The sequence below is a fragment of the Sminthopsis crassicaudata genome, chromosome 4 (genome assembly GCF_048593235.1).
Source record: "Sminthopsis crassicaudata isolate SCR6 chromosome 4, ASM4859323v1, whole genome shotgun sequence".
Taxonomy (NCBI): domain Eukaryota; kingdom Metazoa; phylum Chordata; class Mammalia; order Dasyuromorphia; family Dasyuridae; genus Sminthopsis; species Sminthopsis crassicaudata.
This window is the reverse complement of record NC_133620.1, coordinates 325,993,358-326,013,654: the sequence shown is the minus strand read 5'-3', so window position 1 is coordinate 326,013,654 and position 20,297 is coordinate 325,993,358. Positions and strand designations below refer to the sequence as shown.

Below are 20,297 nucleotides of genomic sequence, written 5' to 3'. Positions count from 1 at the left end.
AATAAGTCCTTAAAAATCTTGTCAAACTAGAGATTTGGAAAAGGAATATAAAATGTCATAATGACATGAATGAGTCAATTTGTAAGAAAAAAAGAAAAAATTAACCTCTAATACATTTTTAATGTAAGAATAGATGATTCTACTGCATCATCCCAATGCAGTAGATTAGATAAAGCCTGGGAAGACCTGACAACCTATATTATAATCACTCCAAAAAAAAATGCAGATTGCTTTAAATAGGTAAATTTCAGTAATCTTATCTTTTTAGCAAATATGTATGGCCTCAATAACATCAACCTATATTGACCACAGACAAATCACATAACTTTCAAGTGTCCCATTAAGATATTAAGGAGTTGCTAATCCGCATAGGTAGTTTCCACAGCAGCTGTTCCCCATAATGATGAAATGATTAACAGGGGCTAGCATAGTGCTTTATATATATCATCTCATTCAATCTTATTAACAATGCTGTGAGGTAGGTGCAATTTCACCCATATTTTACAAAAGAAAACTTAGTCCATAGTTAAAGTTATTTCTCTTAGGTCACACAGCCAGTATGCATCCTAGTCAGAACTGAACTTGTCCTCCTCAAAGTCCGGTACTCATTCCACTACCCCACTTCCTGGCATAGCTTATCCTCCATATTTCCTATTTTAAACTTAAAAGTTTCTCCCCCCCCCAATAAAAGTGCCTTATACTATTTCCATGAAAGAATCAGATTTTATGGCCAACTTTAATGAAGATTTTGGTAGTGGAAGTACTGGTAGATTAAAACAAATGGTTGAGGCCTTTATGTGGTGTGATTCTATTTTATAATTTTTAATGGGCTAGGGGAAAAAATTAAAAATGTTAACATATTTGAGGCTTAATCATTTAACAGCACCTATGCTTTCTAGCCATCAAACTAAGTTTTTGATACTTTTTAATGCCCAAGCTATTGCTTCAAATAACAATGGTACTGAATGGTTTATAAATGTGTTTATTAAATGTCAGTAATTTTTACAATGCAAATATTAATAGCAAAAAGCAAAATGTCTGCAAAGTATGTACAAAAGTAAAAAGCTTTACTATACTAGCAATCACCTTATAAAATCAAATTATGTTTTCTCTTTTAGACCTCTTCTAGAAATAATTTATTGCCAATCAAACTAAAGTATAGATGGTAAATTTATAATGATATCAGATACTTAGTCCCTGGAAAGTTTATAAAAGTTTTATGTATAAAAAGTCCCAAGCCACAAATACTTTTATACAGAGCTAATACAAATCATGTTTTATTTGATACAGTATCTATTATGGTTGTTACAAAATATATTTTTAGATAAGGCTTCTTATGGTAATTAAGCTCTTACCATTGTAGAATACAGAAAAGCCATTTAAAATATTTTGCAATTTAGTTACCTGTTTTCAAGTAAAAGGCAAACATATGGTAAATATTAATTTGCAGCAATGTTGCATAATTTTCCAAGAACTGAACCAATTTTTTTTTCTGGTACCATTAAATAAGGATAGTTGTTGAATGGTGCATGTTCGTTACAACAGTGCTTTAAGGACAAAGAAACTTTTTCACAGATTTAAAGCAGTATTTAGGCAACAATCCTGTAATGTAAAATACCAAAATCATGTATAAGTTGTAACTATTTCATAATGTCCTCATTGGATTAAATTCTCACCATGGGTCTTATCCTTTGACTTATCAGTGTTTAGTCCCTGGCACAAAGTAGATATCTAATACTTATTGACCGAAAATTTTTATCAACACAATCAGTGGCAAAATAGGCTAAATTATGAAAATTTTCTACAACTTCAAAAAGCACTGCTTGAATCTAAGACTTATAAGAAATAAATTTTGGATTATGAGCAGTAGTGGTATTTGGAACCAAATGATTAAACTTGAACATCACAAAAGTGGAACTCTCTTGAAAATGATAATTACATTCAAGTATACGTGAAGAGACTGCAATATAGTGGTCTGTAAAATGTACCTCAAATGATGTTATTACTTAAAATGCCAAGTCTACATCTAGTTAAAGTTCAAATTGTTAAACAAGATCCGCAGCTTTATTTCTATATTTCCACCTCTATTATAAGTCTATTAAGCTCTGACATCGTACCATAACATAATGGAACTTTATTACAAGCTGTTATTAAATATTTGCTTCTGTTTAGTCCATGGATTTATCTGTTCCTTGATGTAAACCATTAATAATATACTCCCTTAATGCTCACTGCATACCATGTAACCGATCTATGTATCCTGCTACAGGTAATAAATTTCTTTTTAAGGAATTAATATTTAAAAAAAATCAAGCAGCATAAAAGATCTACTTCAAGGATACAATGCAAATATCTAAATGGAGAAAGAAAACAAGGCTGACCCAGTATTTTTTTTTTGAAAAGTAAAACAAAAAAATAATTTTCAACAACAAAGATAATTGTTTTTTAAAAAAAGATTCCCCCCCCCAAATAAATTAATGTGGCTTAAAAAAAATTTTTTTAAGAGGGCTTTTATCACCACTTTTTTTTTTTTGTACAAGACTAAATAAGTTATGATTTCATGGACTCCAGAAATTCAGAGTTAACACTGATAGTTAATCTTATTTGTATACACAAAGAATACGTGCTATAAAATCTCCAATTGAAGGAACCTAGCTTAAAATTAAAATTTCTTTATTTCTGACTCAATCCAAATGTATTATCTTATTAAAATGATAATTTGAAGAGTTTCCAAATAACAACTTAAATTTCAATATATGGAAGAATATAATAACTTGGTAAATTTATTCCACATAAATACTGAGAAAAAAGCTGGGTATATATATTAATGCTAAAATATATTTCTCCAAAAAATTAATAATTTGAACATACAAAGTCTTGGTTTGCCTAACTCTTTCTTAGCCTATAAAAATTATATGATATAAACTGGTATAATGCCCAATCATTCCCAGTACTGATTTTTAGAAATATAATTTTAAATGTCTACTTCAAAATGCCTGCCCAATCTAACTGAAAAAGTCTGTTAAAAAAATTTACTGTAGAAGATCAAATAGTAGAAAATTTACATAAAATTAATTCAATTAAAAAAAAAAACACCTTACATTCCCCCCAAAACTTCCTCTCTTTCTCTCTCTGTCTTTCCCTCCCCAATCTTTGATTGAAAGTATTTTCCAGGCAGCTAAAAAAGAAATCATTTCCACAAATGAATCAAATACACCAAAATTTTAAACGTTTGGCTTAATTTTGATGAATGATGAATCAAATGGCATCATGGAATCATACTATTGATTGGCACAAGAATAACACCTTGGATTTATGCCTTTAGGAAACTTAAAGAAAAAAACATATAGTAAAACTGAGGCCCATTTTTTTTATATTGTTTAACTTAAATAGCTCCAAAGCCATTAAAACACTTTAGTGACATTTCTTGATATTTAAATTTAAAAGCATTCAGGCTTACAACCATTAAGTCAGTAAACATCACATAATGTAACTAAGTATTCATTACTTCCTCCCCCCCCCCCTCCAAGGCTTACAAAATCACATGTCTAAGGCACAATATATTTAACTTGACTTTTTTCAAATGACTGGGTGAAAAAAAATTATTTTGACACATTTTAAAAATAAGTAAACCCAAGCAACTTCATTTATCCTGTTCCAAGTTATTTTCTTCCTTACATAGTGGTATTTCAAAGGTAAGTTCAGTGCTCCAAGTATTAAGACTCCTTCCTTTAATTTTAAGATATGTGAAATGTGATCTAAAGTTTGGACTTATAGTTCCATTATAACTATTAACAAATGTTAAAATAATGTCACAAAAAAAATAAAAATAAAAATAAATCACCATTTCAATTTGCAGAAATAAACACTTCATTACCAAGATATTATTAGGTATTATTAAATGGCACTCCAAAAAAAAATGCAGATTGCTTTAAATAGGTAAATTTCAGTAATCTTATCTTTTTAGCAAATATGTATGGCCTCAATAACATACTTTAAATATGATTTAGAAAGACAAAACATTTTTCTTATATATAAAAGCATGTTAGTCTTCAGTAAAGTTAATGCTTTGTTTTGACCATTTGATAAATTGGATTTATATAATAATTTGTTGAAGAGCCTAACATGAATACATTGATATTCACCAGTGAAATAATTCTAACCCTGTGGATTTTAAAACAAAGTTCATTTTGGCAGAAGCACTAGATGTGGAAAAACTTTAGACATGCATGGAAATCTGCTATACAGTTGCATTATGATGGAAGAGCATAGATCTAGAGCTAGAAGGGTCCTCAGGGGCCATTTGAGAGAATACATGTTTTGAATGCTCATGCATTACCATGTCGAAATACTGAAAGGTAATAATTCTAGAATGATAGTAATGGGACCTGAAGTCAAAGGAAACCTATTTTAATAAGAATGTCAAGAAAAATCACGGTTTAGAGATAGTTCATTATGAAGTTTAAAACTTAAGCCAGATGGTTTAGTGAATTTAGCCCCTGAAAGATTTGATGATACATAGTTTTGACCACACATTCAAGGAAATTCTAACCAATAAAATACCTGAGAAGAGTCAGCTACAGTCAAGTGATCTATGTCACAGTTTTAATCACAATTTTAAGAAGGAGAAAAGGTTTGATTAAGTATCGTGCATGTTTTTCTAAAATCCAAGTTCTAAGACTATATATAACCTAAAATACAGTATTTCTGTTATTGCAACCACAACCATTCTGATCATCTTAATAATGAGTGCATTTGTAATTATGAAGCTGTTTAGTAGGAGTATACTTCAAACATAATGTTTTTAAAAGAAAGCAGTGGGGAGTCAAGTTTAATCAAATTTAAGTGTTTGAATTATAAAAAATTTAACTTTTTAAAAGCATATGGCTTATCACTTGAAATGCACCTAAAAATAATGTATTTCATAAATAGAAATTATACAACTAATAAGTGTTGTGTTTTGGATAGATATGCCAAAAATTATTAATAACCCTATCTAATGATTTGCTGAATTTGAAGGGGAAATGACTGTCCATTGCAAGTTTTAAACAGATACAAAAATGCCTCCAAGACTGTAATTATTGAAGTGATCAAAATAGCAAAAGAATGGTATCTGTGATGTTGCAATTACATTTTTTAAAACAGTAATCATCTGAGACAGGATTTAAAAGTCTGAGAGTTAAACAAATAAAAGAATTCTGAAAAGATTTTATTTTAAAAGTCATGTCACTTAAGTTGCAAGCAGCTTTGATTTACTACTATTGCCAGAATATTCAGCATATGGTACATTATTCATATATCATCATTAAATAGGAACAAAGAAGAGTTAAGTTACATTTCATGATCTATTTTGACCAAAATATTACTTAGGGTCTGTTGACTGGCTTTTCTTGTACCATTTGTGAATACTCTTTGATTAGCATCAAATCAGAAATGCTTATGTAAACTTTGAAATATTAAGAACATCACTTTCAAAAAACACACATTTTTTAAAATGTACAACCCCATAGTTGTATATTAATTAAAAAATAGTAAGGCCAAATCTGTGATAAGCCCATGGAATGCCATCCCTTGGATCAAATCTTTTCCAACAGCCCTTGCAGTCTCTGCAAGCTAAATAAGATACTACCGAGTGTAAGGCAAGAAAAGATACCTTATTTGTTTTTAAGAACTGAATAATCTTAACCATATACCTATAAGGTAACAGCTTACTACAGAAATACAATTCAGACTGGAAAAGTGGAAAGAGACTGAAATAAATTTAACTGAGGTCTGCTACAGAATTACAATTTGATTTAACTTGAAGCTATAGTGGACAAGATTCAAAGTATGAATCTGAGCAGAAGTTGGCAATAATGTGGTATTCAGCAGCTTTCAGCCACAAACCAAAGTCCATGAAAGACAGACTACGGTTTTCAAAAAGTTTAACACAGGATTAAGGTTTTGTAGTCCTGTTGTAAACTGCTATTTATAAAAATAGACAACAACAAAAAAATCCCAGAAAACAAACAAACACAGAAGGGCATTAAAATAAAGTCTTTTGCACATCACTGTAGCATAAGCTGTTTGAGGTTGTCATGAAGGATAGTATCCTTCACATCACGAAAAACAAGTCGAATATTTTCTGTGTTAATAGCAGTGGTGAAATGATGATATAAAGGCTTCTGCTGCTGGTCCCGGCGTTTGTTACGGAAACAATTCACCAGGAAAGTTTGGACGTCTGTTAAGCAGTGGGGATTCCCTTCAAATTCTATGAAATAGTCTTTGATGCTCACAATTTGCACTTTTTCCTCAAGCAGGTCTGTCTTATTTAAAAAGAGAATTATGGAGACATTGCTGAAAACTCGGTTGTTAACTATTGTTTCAAAAATGTTCAGAGATTCTGTAAGGCGATTTGTCAGTCGATCTTCCATAAGCACCTGGTCAAATTCACTTGAAGAGACGAGGAAAAGTATTGATGTTACACTGTCGAAACATTCAAACCAACGTTTCCTTTCTGATCTCTGACCACCCACATCAACCATTTTGAAAGGAACATTTTTAATTTCAAAGTCGTACTCATGAATGCCTTTCGTGGGTCTTCGTGCAAGCAGAATATCTTGCTGTGATGGAATGTAATCCTAAAGGGAAAAAAATTACATTTATCATTTTAAAATGCAGGAGCAACTGCAGGAATAAGATTCCTGATATACTTATTAATTGGTCTATTGAACAAATATCCAAATAAAATATTTATTTTTAAAAAATCTGTTAAATGCTAAACTTTATTACTATAATTAAATTCTAATATCTTTAAAATATTCAAAAGCATGAAGGTAGATATTCTGACAAAATGAAACACCATAAATATTATTTAATATTATTTATTTCACTAAGCAAGGATATTGTTTTTCACAATACTATTCCTTGTACAATAATTTACATTTACTTTCTTTCTACTAACTTCAGCTAAACTTTCTAAGTACTTCATCAATTACTATATTTATACAATTTCAACTTTAGTGTGCTTCTACATATGTATTATGGATGCCAAGCTAACAAATAATCTTTTCTTGCTTGAAACATATCCACCCTGTTCATTTCTACCTCTATTATAAATTTCTTTTCTCTCTTCCTCTATAGTGTCTAGTATAGGTTGTACAAATAATAGGCTTCAATTAATTCTTGCTGAATGTTAGCCTCAGTATAATCTAGTGCTGCTGTCACAAGAATGCCCCTTCTTTGGAGTTTTCATAAGAAAGAAGTGCTTTCTTAAACCTTAAAAGTTCTATATAAATGTGAGCTGTCATTATACTTCTAACTTATATGCTGGAATAGTACAGGATTAAAGTTTAATAGTACTTTCTAGTACTCTGGTATCTAGACTGAGTGGCTGCTTGTGGGAGAACTCTATAAGGATAAATCCATAGTTTGCCTATGTATAGCTCTGACTTCCTATAACACAATTAGTCAAACATTTTTTTAAACACTTCCTATTTTTGTTTTTAAACAATCTCTTTCATAGTAAATTCTCTTAAAATGTTAATAAAGGTAGGCAGCAAACTAAACCACTCCCTTAGTACATTTATTTATGTCATTTAACAGGTTCATTCTTTAATAATAGTATTTTTCTAGAATTAGAATACATCATTATCATTCTAATGCTGTGCTTTTGAACAGAGATGCTAATCAGCTTGTAATTAAAAATCATAACTAGAGTTTATCATCCCTATTCCTCACCATCTTTTAAAAAATTCTTTTTCAAATATTACATCATGATTGCTTAGACGGTTATTATAAAACTAACTATCCCTCTGAATACTACATAGAGTTGACTACATAGTCAACTTTATAATTATCTGTACTTATGTAAGAATCATGGCCATCCCAAAACAAATAAAATTAATTTTTAGAAATAAATTTTAAATATTAAGTTTTCAAAATCAGTTTCTACATTTTTTCATAGTACTCTGTTCCAATAATCTAAAGGAGCTACCTTACTTATTAGTGACAAAATAAAAATTACTTTTTGAGCATCTACTATTTGCACAGCAATGTGAAGCTAAAATCAGTACAAAATGATTCCTGAATTCAGACAGCAGGATCTATTTGGTTAGATAAGACTAGTAGTGAAACAGTAAGACACTTCAAGACAATTATTATATTAAGTGGTAAATCATGTTGTAAGGACTGTAACTAAGTACTAGGGAAAATTCTGTGAAAAAGCAATAGAAACAAAGGGCTTGGAGAAACTACTTCAAACAAATTTATCAGGAATGTTCTGTTGTTATATCCAACTACTGACTTGTTTGAATGAGTGCAATTTCTCCACTAAACATTCCAAAAGAAAAAAAATTGTTTCTCCCAAACACATAGAGAGCCTAAATCATTTTTTTCACTCATACACATCTGATGGTCGCTACAACTATATAACTGAATTATTTTTCATTCTTTTCTTTACTTGACCCCCATATTCAAGGCCATTAAAATGGTACTTTTTTTTTCCTTTGAAATTCTTCTGAGTTCATCTTTCCATTTCCATTGGTATCTTCATAAATCCTTTATCTATTCAGATATGGATACTGGTCTTGTCTCTACTATTCCTATATTCATATTTATTCTGAAACCAATGTCAATTTTCCTATTACATTCATTGTTCAAAAATCCATAACTTAAAGTTTCCTTTTGCTTAATGAAAGCGAAATTTTAAAATTGTTTTACTCTCTAATCTAATTTGCATTCTACCTTCCAACTATATTTCTCATTTTTTATCTACTTATTCATGCAGCCCTAAATAAAAGTACTTATTTTTTCCTACCTTGACCCGAGGTTGACTTCTACAAAGGCAATAGCAAATATGTAAATTATGATTTCACTTGCTTTAAGACACTAAGAATTATTATTATTATTATTATAAAACACAAACTCCTGTAACTCCTTAATATAATCTCCACACATTGTGAGAGACAGGTTAGCTCCAAATATCATGAAAATGTTCCCTTCTTCTTTTACTCCTCTCCCTTCATCTAAGTAAATCTTAAATGTCAGGGATAGCTAGGTGGTGCAGTGGATAGAATACCAGCCCTGAATTCATGAGGACCTGAGTTCAAATCTGGTCTCAGACACTTAACGCTTCCTAGCTGTGTGACCCTGGGCAAGTCACTTAACCCCAGCCTCGGGAGGGAAAAAAATCTTAAATGTCTTTCACATCCAAAATCCAATTTCACACATAGGTTAACTATTCCATCTTAAACTATCCTTTCTCTGAACTCCTATTGTTGAACTAACATTAGCAATTATAAGCACTCAATATATATTAGTTTAGTTTACAGATTATAAATTCTTTAAAAAACAGAAATCTTATCTTATTCTGTACTTTTGGGTCCCTACATGGTACTGAGCAGAAAGTAAGAGGTAAACCAGAAACAAGTGAACATATTGCTTGTGCTTTTTCTATTACAAGTTTCTATAAAAGATTTGTGGTGAGAGGTGACAGGATTATGCTATCCTTGTGTAGGTCCTGGAAAAAGTATTTATAAAGCATTTGTCACTTTTTTATTGTTATAGAACAAATTTCTGTGACAATGATTGCAAAATCACTACAATTACTATCAGGAAATAAAATACAATTTTTTTGTTTGTTCATTCAACAAAAATAATAAGCACATATTATGTATAAAGAATTGTGCTCTCTTGCAGTTTAACCATCAGTGAATAGAGCCAGGTGATGGGACCAGATTAACAGTATTCAGTAAGAGTGGACCTCTCTTGAACTCATTGCAAAAATATACAAAAAAAAAAAACAAAAACAAAAACAAAAAAAAACTAAAAAGAAAAGAAAAACCAATGCTCCTGAAATGAAAGTACTTTTATTCAAAAAAGTTTTACCATCAATTTTCCTTCTATAATTTCTTTTCTTATTTTACAAAAGTACAGAGGAAAATATGCATTTTTCTTTCTTTTTTCAAACTATCTTCTTAAGGAGTGATCATAGTTGTGAATGGAGTATCTTTTAAGAAGGGATCGTTTAAGTTCCATAGAAAGGAATATAAGAAAAAGACAGTAAGTATAAACATTTTTTTTAAACTTCCAAGCTGGTTGCTGCCTCTGCTCCTGATATAACGATCCAAGTGACCATATAGAGACTCACGTAACTTTCATAAGGCTAACTCTGCTCCTGAGAATAAAAATGCACACACCCTTCTTGGGAGGCTAAGAAATCTAGATCAAGAGGCCCTAATAAGAGGATCCAGGGGAACATTCTACTCTACTAACTTCATCTGCAGTTGTATTGATACTCTGATTGGACTAATTGTTAACAAGCTCTCACTCCTCTTAATCTATTCATTTCTGTGATGGTAAATCCAAGACTATAGAAGGGCAACCCTCCTGCCCAATCCTTGTTATCTATTTTCTAATCTCCATTGATCTCTATGATTCTTTTCCAAGTTCCAGTTCTTTATTTGCCTATAACTTCTAGGGTGATCCCTGGAATTCCCAATATAATTAACAAAGTTTCCTTAATTTTAAAGCTCTTCCTCTAAATCTCCTCCCCTTTTCTGGCTCTCTTTGTCACCTTTAATCCATCCAGATTACAAATTTAATCCTTCCAGACTACAATCCAGGCCTTTTCAATAGCAGTTACTTTTTCTCACACATGACTCAATGGAGCTACAAGGGTGACTTGGAACAAGTCTTTCTTCTTCCTTGTTCCTCTATCTGTCTGTTTATTTTTGTCTATCTATCTTGTCTATCTATATATTGTCATCACTCAGCAACTTTGATTTTAAGGCTTAATCTCTCTAAATTAGTCATCTATACCACATTCTGGTGATTATTAACTATGAACTTCCAAGACATTCTCTCTTCTTAGGGCCTGGTCCTCTTCATTCTGATTACTGCCTTCTTTCCTGAGGACTTCAAAGATATGTGTAATTCCCTCAAATATATACCCTAGTTTTCCAGTTCCTCAATCTACCTGACTCTTAACCATTCTACCTCAGCTTCACATAAGGATGGCTAGCTATACCCTTGATTTTGCTATCACCTTCAAATGTTCCGTGTCCATTATGAATTCCTTTATTTAATCATCATTTCCAATCATTCTATTTATCCCTTCTCACTTCTCTCTTTGTCCTTACTATGACTTGGAATAACCCTCCAACTATATACTGTTTCACCTCTATCTTGACTAAACTCTTTTTCCGTTATTGATCTCAAATCCAACTAGTCACATTACAAATTTCTGCTATGCCCCAACTGCAGCAAGGTAATACTTTTATTCCTTGCTAATTTCTTTTCCACTCCTCAAAGAGGCTTTTTCAAATCTTTTCTCTGTGATCCTCCAAATCTCCACACACTCACACCCCGTCTCAGTTGAGAACTTTACTACTAGAAAAAAGGCTTTTTATGAACATTATTTGTAGAGAACTTCCTCTACTCCTCATCTCATCTGGTAATTCCTCTTCTCACACAGGCCCTTGATTTCATCCCTAACCAATAAATGCAACCACTTGCCTACATATATAAGTCAAACTCTGTTCCTTGTATAACTCACCTTCTTCCCAATTTAATGGTTTTCCTTGTCTTGTAAAAATATGTCCTCTATCGATAAAAGTCTCACCCTGTTATCATTTTATTATCTCTCTTCTTTTTTTCAGCTGACTTTAAGACATTTATACTCTATGCCTTGACATCTCTTGCCTGTGCGCTTTCAACCACTCAAAAAACTGGTCCCTCCAAAATTATTAACAATTTTTAAATGTGCCAAACCCAATACCTTCTGCTCTCTTTGACCTTTCTACAACCTTTGACAACACTGACAATATGTTCCTCTTCTGCATATTCTATCCTAGCCTGCTTTTCCTACTCATCTTTCCATGTTCATCATAGTCTGAGTATAATAAGCATTTGTGCCCATTGTAGCACAGCATCTTAGGATTTCCTCTAAAGGAGCATCTTTGTGTAGTCTTTTGCAAATCTCCTTGGCATTTTCCATAACCAAAATGTCTGGTCATTATTTCTGTAGCTGCATTTTCTCCAATAGTTCTTGTTACAGCTGTTTGCAGACGTCCCACAAAATCCACAAAAGGTTCATTGGGACCTTGCTCTATTTTTGTGAAGGCTTCCCCTCGATCTTTCTGTCATATTTCTTATCGTATTTCTTAGTTTCCTCGGATGATTCAATATCAAGGCTCTGTCTTTTGAGTATTCTTTTTAAAAAATATATTTATATATTTAATATATTTTTATATTTTATATTTTAATTTATTTAATACATAATATTTATATCTAACATGTAATATTTAATGTATTTATATATTTAATATTTATTATACACATTATATTTATTAACCATACATTATTTATATCATTACATATTATTAATATTTATTATATATTATTTATTTATATTATGTTATTTTATTATTATAATTATGCTATATATTATTGTATTATTTAATATATTTTTTCATTATCTCATCAGTTCCTATCAGTTCAATTATCATCTCTCTACAGTTCTCCTAGATAAATATAAACAGTCCTATTCTCTTCAGAGCACCATTCCAACATCACCAATTTATCCACTCAACACTTCAAACTCCATGTCCCAGAGATATCTCAAACTTAGAACATCCAAAATGGAATTTATTAATCCTCCCCCCATTTTTTCCAAACTTAAGGTACCACCAATCTCCCTGTCATCCAGGTTTATAAACACGTTATCCTCAATTCCTCATTCCCACTCATCCTTGAACAAGACTGACTAATTCCCAATTCTGTATCTTTGCAACTGACTGTCACCCATGCTAAAAATGCATACTCTCTCTTTTTGTCTCTTGGAATCTTTAGTCTTCTATTTAAATACTGCTTATTTCAAAAAGTCTTTCTTGATTCCCCTGGCTACTAGTCCTCTTTCTCCAAAACCACAATCCTTTATTTTGAATATAATGTAATATATACTTACATTTATGTACAAATACACATACTTTGTGTCTCCCATATTAGAATGTAAGTACCTTGAAGGCAAGGATTGTTTCACTATTGTCTTTGTATCCTTAGTGCTTGACATAATGTGCCTGCAAAATAAGCTCTTAATAAATCTACTGAGCAAAAATATCCCTCTGACTGCTATTTTTAAATGGTTAAAAACTCAGAAATATATAGTATTAAAACTTACAGGTTCTCCAAGTTTATCCAAATTGTCCAGAAAATATTTTACAGATTCACCCTGAAAAACAAGACCAAAATGAATATATATCAATGCCTCTTTAGGAATGAAAAACTTAATTGTAACAATTTTTATTACACAGTTTTAATGTATAAAATCCAAATATATCTGCTTCAATTACTAACAATGAAATGAACTCTTCCAAAACCATTAAAATCTTACCCTCTATAAAGTAATGACATTCCAGATGAGGATTATAAATATTTCACTTGAAAAAAAGAGAACCTTAAGACATTACCTACTTGGCTTTTAAATTCATCTATAATATGCATACTTTCCCAGTCCCAATTTATTTAAAGGAAAATAATTTTTGAGATAAAATTGTTATTAAAATTTAAGCTTACTTCCTTTTTGACTTGATTTAATTTTAATACTTCTGAAGTAGAGAAAATAAAAATTACTTAAGAGGATGGATCCATATATTAAAAAAATTAAAATATTTTAAAACAAAACTTGTAGCAAAAGGCCTATCTTGTTTTGTTAAGTTATTAATAGTCACCTGACCATCCTTTCTGAAGTTCAAATGCTTTAAATGCCACTGGTCATTACTAAACTAGAAGGACTATAGCATAATGATTAGAAAGAACATCCACCTTCCTTTGAACCAGGAAGACCTGGGTATAAGTTTCTTGGCTGATTAATATAAAATTGTCTGTCTAACCCTGGGCAGGTTAATGTAATCTAAGTACACTAGACCCCAGATTCTTAAACTGTGCAATGCTATATAGGGTCTTATAACTTAATGTGATGGTTATAAAATTATGATTTGTATTTGGTTTGCATACCAATTTTATATACCTATACCTATATACTGATATCAAAATAAGTTACCCCCCAAAAAAAGTCACAAGTAGAAAAAATTTTAAAAGCACTGTTGTAGGTAACTCTGTAAAGCTATAAATTGAAAAGACAGAACTGGGCTGCATTAGTAGGAGTCTCTTCAACAGGGAGTTTTCTATAGTAATGATATCAAACCCACTTCCCACCCCCCTCACTTCCATCCCTATCTCTTTCTAATTAAGGAAAAGGTGAGAAGATCTCCCTAGGACCTGAAAAATGTGATAACATTTTTAGAACATGAATAAGATTTTGGAAGATGAGCAAAGAAAAAAATAACATTTGATTGATTTAATTGCTTTTTCTTTCTCAGAGACCCTAAATATATTAATAGAATCATGTTTTAAAGTATATCATCTATTTTCTTTACTATAATAGTATTTTGTTTTTGCAAATATATGCAAAGATAGTTTTCAACGTTTACCTTTGCAAAAAACCTTGTGCCCAATTTTTTTCTCCCTTTTTCTCTCGCTCCAAGTCAACAAACAATCCATATATCATCTACTTTCAAAATAATAATACTAATTGATTTTTATAGTGTTATAAGGTTTGAAAAGTTTTATACAAATATTTTAAGTAATCCTCCTAATGATTCTGTGAGCTATGAAAGATATCCTTATTTTACAGATATGAAAAAATAAAATCTCTGAAGGAGTTGGCAATTATTTTTTGAGGTTCTTTCTGTATTTTTATAATTACCAAAGGGCTGCTAGATGGCATGAGAAAGAATGACAGGCCTGGAGTCAGGAAGATATCTCCCTGAGTTTGAATTTGCCCTCAAATTAATTACTTGTTTGATCCTAGGCAAGTCAACCCTGTTTGCCTTATTACCTCAGTTAGAGGAGGAAATGACATCTTTGCTAAGAAAGCTTTAAATGGGGTGACAAAGAATCAGACAAGACTGAAAACAATTGAACAATAACAACATATCATCCTATTCAATTCCTAGCAAGTTATCTACAGGCCCCCAGATCTTTCTGAAAGAGTTCACTCCTTACCTCATACCTCTCCACTTTGACCCCTGTTCTTTTTTTACTAAGGGTCTAAGGGTCAAACTTCTTCAGCTTTATGGTTCCATTTTTGATTGTTCAAGTGTTCTAAGGTTCATGATAAAAAACTCTGAAATTCCTCTATCAGCTTTTAACTTAGCATTTCCTCTTTTCCTATATCTACCTTATCTCCACCCTCCCATTTATTCTATATCTACCTTATCTCCACCCCACCACCCCCATTTATTCTTCATTCTTACTTCAAGCTCCTTTCACTTTTTCTCTATTCACAAATTTGGACCAGTTCAACTTTTATACTATCTTCCACTATCAAATTATATTTCCTCTACATACCTTTCCTCCCATCCTACTCCCCATCCTCAACTGCTGTTACTCTCCTTTCTCTGGTCTTACAGTGCTGAAGAAATTCATACAACCATGTTAATTGGATTCCAGATATGTTTTCTAATCTGCCACAAGGCCATCCTGATATGGTCTTCTGGAGTCCTGGTTGCTCATTTTATTGAACACAGTTTTTTTAAGTCTTTCAAAATTGTTTTCACTTTATAGTACTGGAGTATATGCTTAAACTATTCTTGATACTATTCAATTTACTTCTCAATAAGTTATACATTAGATCAGATGTTTTTGTATACATTCTGCTATCTCTTAATATTATTTCATTACATTAATAATGATAATTAGTTTAGCAATGCTCTTTGTTTCCAATTCTCTGCTAAAATATAAAATGTGGCTGTATATATATATATATGTATGTCCCTTTCTTCTTGATCTTTTTTTGAGTATAAACTTACTAGTGGCTTCAAAAGCCAAAATGTTTCTACAATTTAGGGACTATTTAAAAAAGCACAGTTTCAACTTGTTTCAAGAATGACTGGACAACTGCTAGATCTGTATCCCAAAAGTTTTAAATAAAAAAAGAAGGAAAAGAATCTATTTGTACAAAATTATTTATAGCAGCTCTTTTTGTGGTAGCTAAGAATTGGAAATTAAGCTTAGTTGTATTTCATCTTTGTTGTTTCATCACTCATTAATTAGGAAATGACTAAACAAGTTATGGTATATGATTAGAATGAAATATTACTGGAGTATAAGAAATGACAAGCAGGATAATTTCAGAAAAAACTGAAAGACTTCTGAACTGATACAAAGTGAAGTGAGCAGAACCAGAACACTGATTGCAGTAATAGCAACAATGTATGATGAAAAACTGTGAATGAATTGGCTATTCAACGCAATACAATGATCCAAGATAATCCCAAAGAACTCATGATGAAAAATGCTGCCTCCATAAAAAGAATTAATTGATGTTGTCTGAAATATACTTTTTCTTTCTGTACAGATTGCTTACTGTCTTGGGAGGGGGGAAGAGGAAGAGAAAGGTGAAATAGAATTTGGAATTCAAAACTTAAATAAATGGAAAAAAAGAATAATTGGACTTCACAGTCTTCCTATCTGATAGCTAGGGTAGAACTGCAGTTGTTGTCCCAAAAGCTATCCCCAAAGATAGTTAGGTGCTATTATCCCCATTTTGTAAAAGAAGAAAATTAGATAGAGGTTTAAAGTGACTTGTCCAAGGTCACATAGATATATTGTCTTGAGACAGGATTGAACTTGAGTATTCCTGATTCCTGGGCCAATGCTTTTATCTATGTCACCCAGTTGCTTAAACAGCTAACTTATTTTGAATCAGATTAGCTAATAATTTGTTTATTATTAAAAACAAAGCCCTGTAACTTATTTATCATTTTAGCAGTTTTGTTAATTTTTAAAAGTGCATTCCCTTTTTCCTTTTTCTCTTTCTCTCAAAAAACAACAAACTCTCATTCAGGCCTTGAATTTGTCTTATGTAATTCCAGTAACAGTAGGATTCTGAAGAGACACTTGCCTATTCTGTGCTATTGGAATATAAATACTTCATCATTGTTTAAATCTTTCCAGTTGAAATATATTTACTTTCTTTGGTTTGTTTTAACTCCTTTGTTTGCATTTCTATATTTAGTTGAGCTCATATTGCCTTCCACTAAACTACTCCCTATTTGTGCACAGTTCTGGACTAGATGGAGGTACTTGTCCCTCCCCAATTGCCTCCTCCTTTTCTTTATCGTTGGCCTTGGGTCCTTTTCAGAAATTTATGAATTTTATGTGGGAAAAATAGAAATCAGCTTCTATCTACAACCTACCCCATTACTAACTTAACTGAAGAGAGGTTCATTTTCTAGATATTTTAAAACCATAACTTTTACAGACTGCAGGCTCTTTTGTTTTCATTGTCCTCCACTTCAATGTTTTTTTCTCTCCTGGTTTCCCCAAACTTTCATATTTTATTAACACTCAGAAACTACATGTTATTTCTTCTTGTCCGGGTCATTTGAGTTCATAAATGGGCAGCTAGGAGTTTTCTTACTACCTTACTTGTTTTAAGTATTTGTCCCCCTCTCATTTCCAACGCAAGGGAATTTTCCTTAGTAAAGAAAAAAGAGGCAAGATTAGGATCAAGAAGTTCTGTTTTCTCACTGTCAGTTTCTGTCCGCTCTCAAATAAAAGCCCTTCATTAACCAGTTTTTTTTTTTTTTTTTCCCTTCTTGATACAATGTTCTCACACACATTCTCTTTCAAAAATAAAATAACTTTTTAGTTGTCCTTAGTTTCTCTGGCAAGCCTTGGCTTATTTTGAAATCTCGGAATTCCTGACACTATTTTTACAGTATCATGTGGTGCTCCATGTGCTTTTATTTAATGTTAATCAGGCTTCCTTCTATCCCTTCTTTAAAAATCCTGGTAAATGAATAAATTTCCTAAGATGCTATATTGGTTTCTTTAAACAAATTCCATTTTTATTCTCAATAGACATGCTTTCCTTTGCGTCCCAAATCTCTCCCTGGACTAATTTGTATAGTATTTTAGTCTGTGGGATCCCCTACCTTTCTCAAACCTTTACAATCTGCTCTCCCCAAATTTAGGGTGCATGTTAAACTATTCTAGGATCCTCCTCTATCAAAAATTCTGAAAAGCAACTAGCTTGTCCCTGTTAGAATCAGATACAGAATTTTAACAGCAGAATTTCCCTTTATCAATTTCTCCATCATTTAAAGGATGAAGTCATCACTAAAGTAAATTGAGAAATAGAATAAGTAAGAATAGCACATTCTTCAGAAGATGTCTGGATAACTGAACACCCCCAACATTACTGTATCATTCCTCTGTGACAGGCTAGTAATCTATTTTCCAAAGTCCTGTTTTTTTATGCTTCTTCTGCTGACTCAATCAGATATTCTGTTTCCTCCCTCTGGTTCCTAGAATTCTTCACCAAATACACTTAATAAAACAAAGCTATTCAAAACAAGTTCTAAATAATACCACAAAGATTAGATAGATTATTGATAGACAGACAGATTGATAGATACTGTATGTATATTCTGTATACACACATCCACAACTACATATCTATTTCATTTTATCAATAGCATGCCTTTTGGAAATTACGTGATAAAGCATCCCCATGCACTGCCCCCCCCAATCCTTCTAAAATATCCCACTCATCCAAGAATGTCATATCATGTAACAAATATATATTTTTTAACCATATGATCACCTCAATAGATGCAGAAAAAGCATTTGATAAAATCCAACATCCATTCCTACTAAAAACGCTTGAGAGTATAGGAATAAACGGACTATTCCTTAAAATAATAAGGAGCATATATTTAAAACTGACAGTAAACATCATATGTAATGGCGATAAACTGGAATCTTTCCCTGTAAGATCAGGAGTGAAACAAGATGGCCCACTATCACCATTACTATTCAATATAGTACTAGAAACGCTAGCCTCGGCAATAAGAGCTGAGAAAGAGATTCAAGGAATTAGAGTAGGAAATGAGGAAATCAAACTTTCACTCTTTGCAGATGACATGATGGTATACTTAGAGAACCCCAGAGATTCTACTAAAAATTTATTAGAAATAATTCAGAACTTTAGCAAAGTTGCAGGATACAAAATAAATCCACATAAATCTTCAGCATTTTTACACATTATCAACACAATCCAAGAGCAAGAGATACAAAGAGAAATTTCATTCAAAATAACTGTCGATAGTATAAAATATTTGGGAATATATCTACCAAAGGAAAGTCAGGAATTATATGAGCAAAATTATGAAACACTTGCCACAAAAATAAAGTCAGATTTAAATAATTGGAAAGACATTGAGTGCTCTTGGATAGGCTGAGTGAATATAATTAAGATGACAATACTCCCTAAACTAATCTATTTATTTAGTGCTATACCAATCAGACTCCCAAGAAACTATTTTAATGACCTAGAAAATATAACAACAGAAGGTCGAGAATTTCAAGGGAAGTAATGAAAAAAAATTAAATGAAGGTGGTCTAGCTGTACCTGATTTAGAACTATATTATAAAGCAACAGTAACCAAAACCATTTGATATTGGCTAAGAAATAGACTAGATGATCAGTGGAATAGGTTAGGTTCAGAGGGCAAGATAGTGAATAAAAATAGCAATCTAGTGTCTGACAAATCCAAAGATCCCAACTTTTGGGATAAGAATTCATTATTTGACAAAAACTGCTGGGAAAACTGGAAATTAGTATGGCAGAAACTAGGCATGGACCTACATTTAACACCACATACAAGATAAGATCAAAATGGATCCAAGATTTGGGCATAAAGAACGAGATCATAAATAAATTAGAGGAACACAGGTTAGTGATCATAAATAAATTAGAGGAACACAGGTTAGTTTACCTCTCAGACTTGTGGAGGAAGAAGGAATTTGTGTCCAAAGGAGAACTAGAGATCATTATAGATCACAAAATAGAAAATTTTGATTACATCAAATTAAAAAGGTTTTGCACAAACAAAACTAATGCAAACAAGATTAGAAAGGAAGTAACAAATTGGGAAAACATTTTTACAGTTAAAGGTTCTGATAAAGGCCTCATCTCCAAAATATACAGAGAATTGACTTTAATTTATAAGAAATCAAGCCATTCTCCAATTGATAAATGGTCAAAGGATATGAACAGACAATTTTCAGATGATGAAATTAAAACTATTTCCACTCATATGAAAGAGTGTTCCAAATCACTACTGATCAGATAAATGCAAATTAAGACAACTCTGAGATACCACTACACACCTGTCAGATTGGCTAAGATGACAGGAACAAATAATGATGAATGTTGAAGGGGCTGTGGGAAAACTGGGACACTAATA

General features: G+C 31.7%; 1 protein-coding gene across 1 annotated transcript in view; it reads right to left on the bottom strand.

Annotated features, from left to right (window-relative positions):
* Nucleotides 1–966: 966 nt before the first annotated feature.
* GNA13 (G protein subunit alpha 13) overlaps nt 967–20,297 on the bottom strand; it is a 61,357-nt gene continuing 42,026 nt past the window's right edge. Inside the window, exons 3-4 of the mRNA XM_074260587.1 lie at nt 13,160–13,210; nt 967–6,620 (exon numbers count right to left, since the gene is read on the bottom strand). Of these exons, the coding sequence (XP_074116688.1) occupies nt 6,048–6,620; nt 13,160–13,210 (624 nt within the window). The 3' untranslated portion in view covers nt 967–6,047. The remainder of the gene's footprint in view (nt 6,621–13,159; nt 13,211–20,297) is intronic.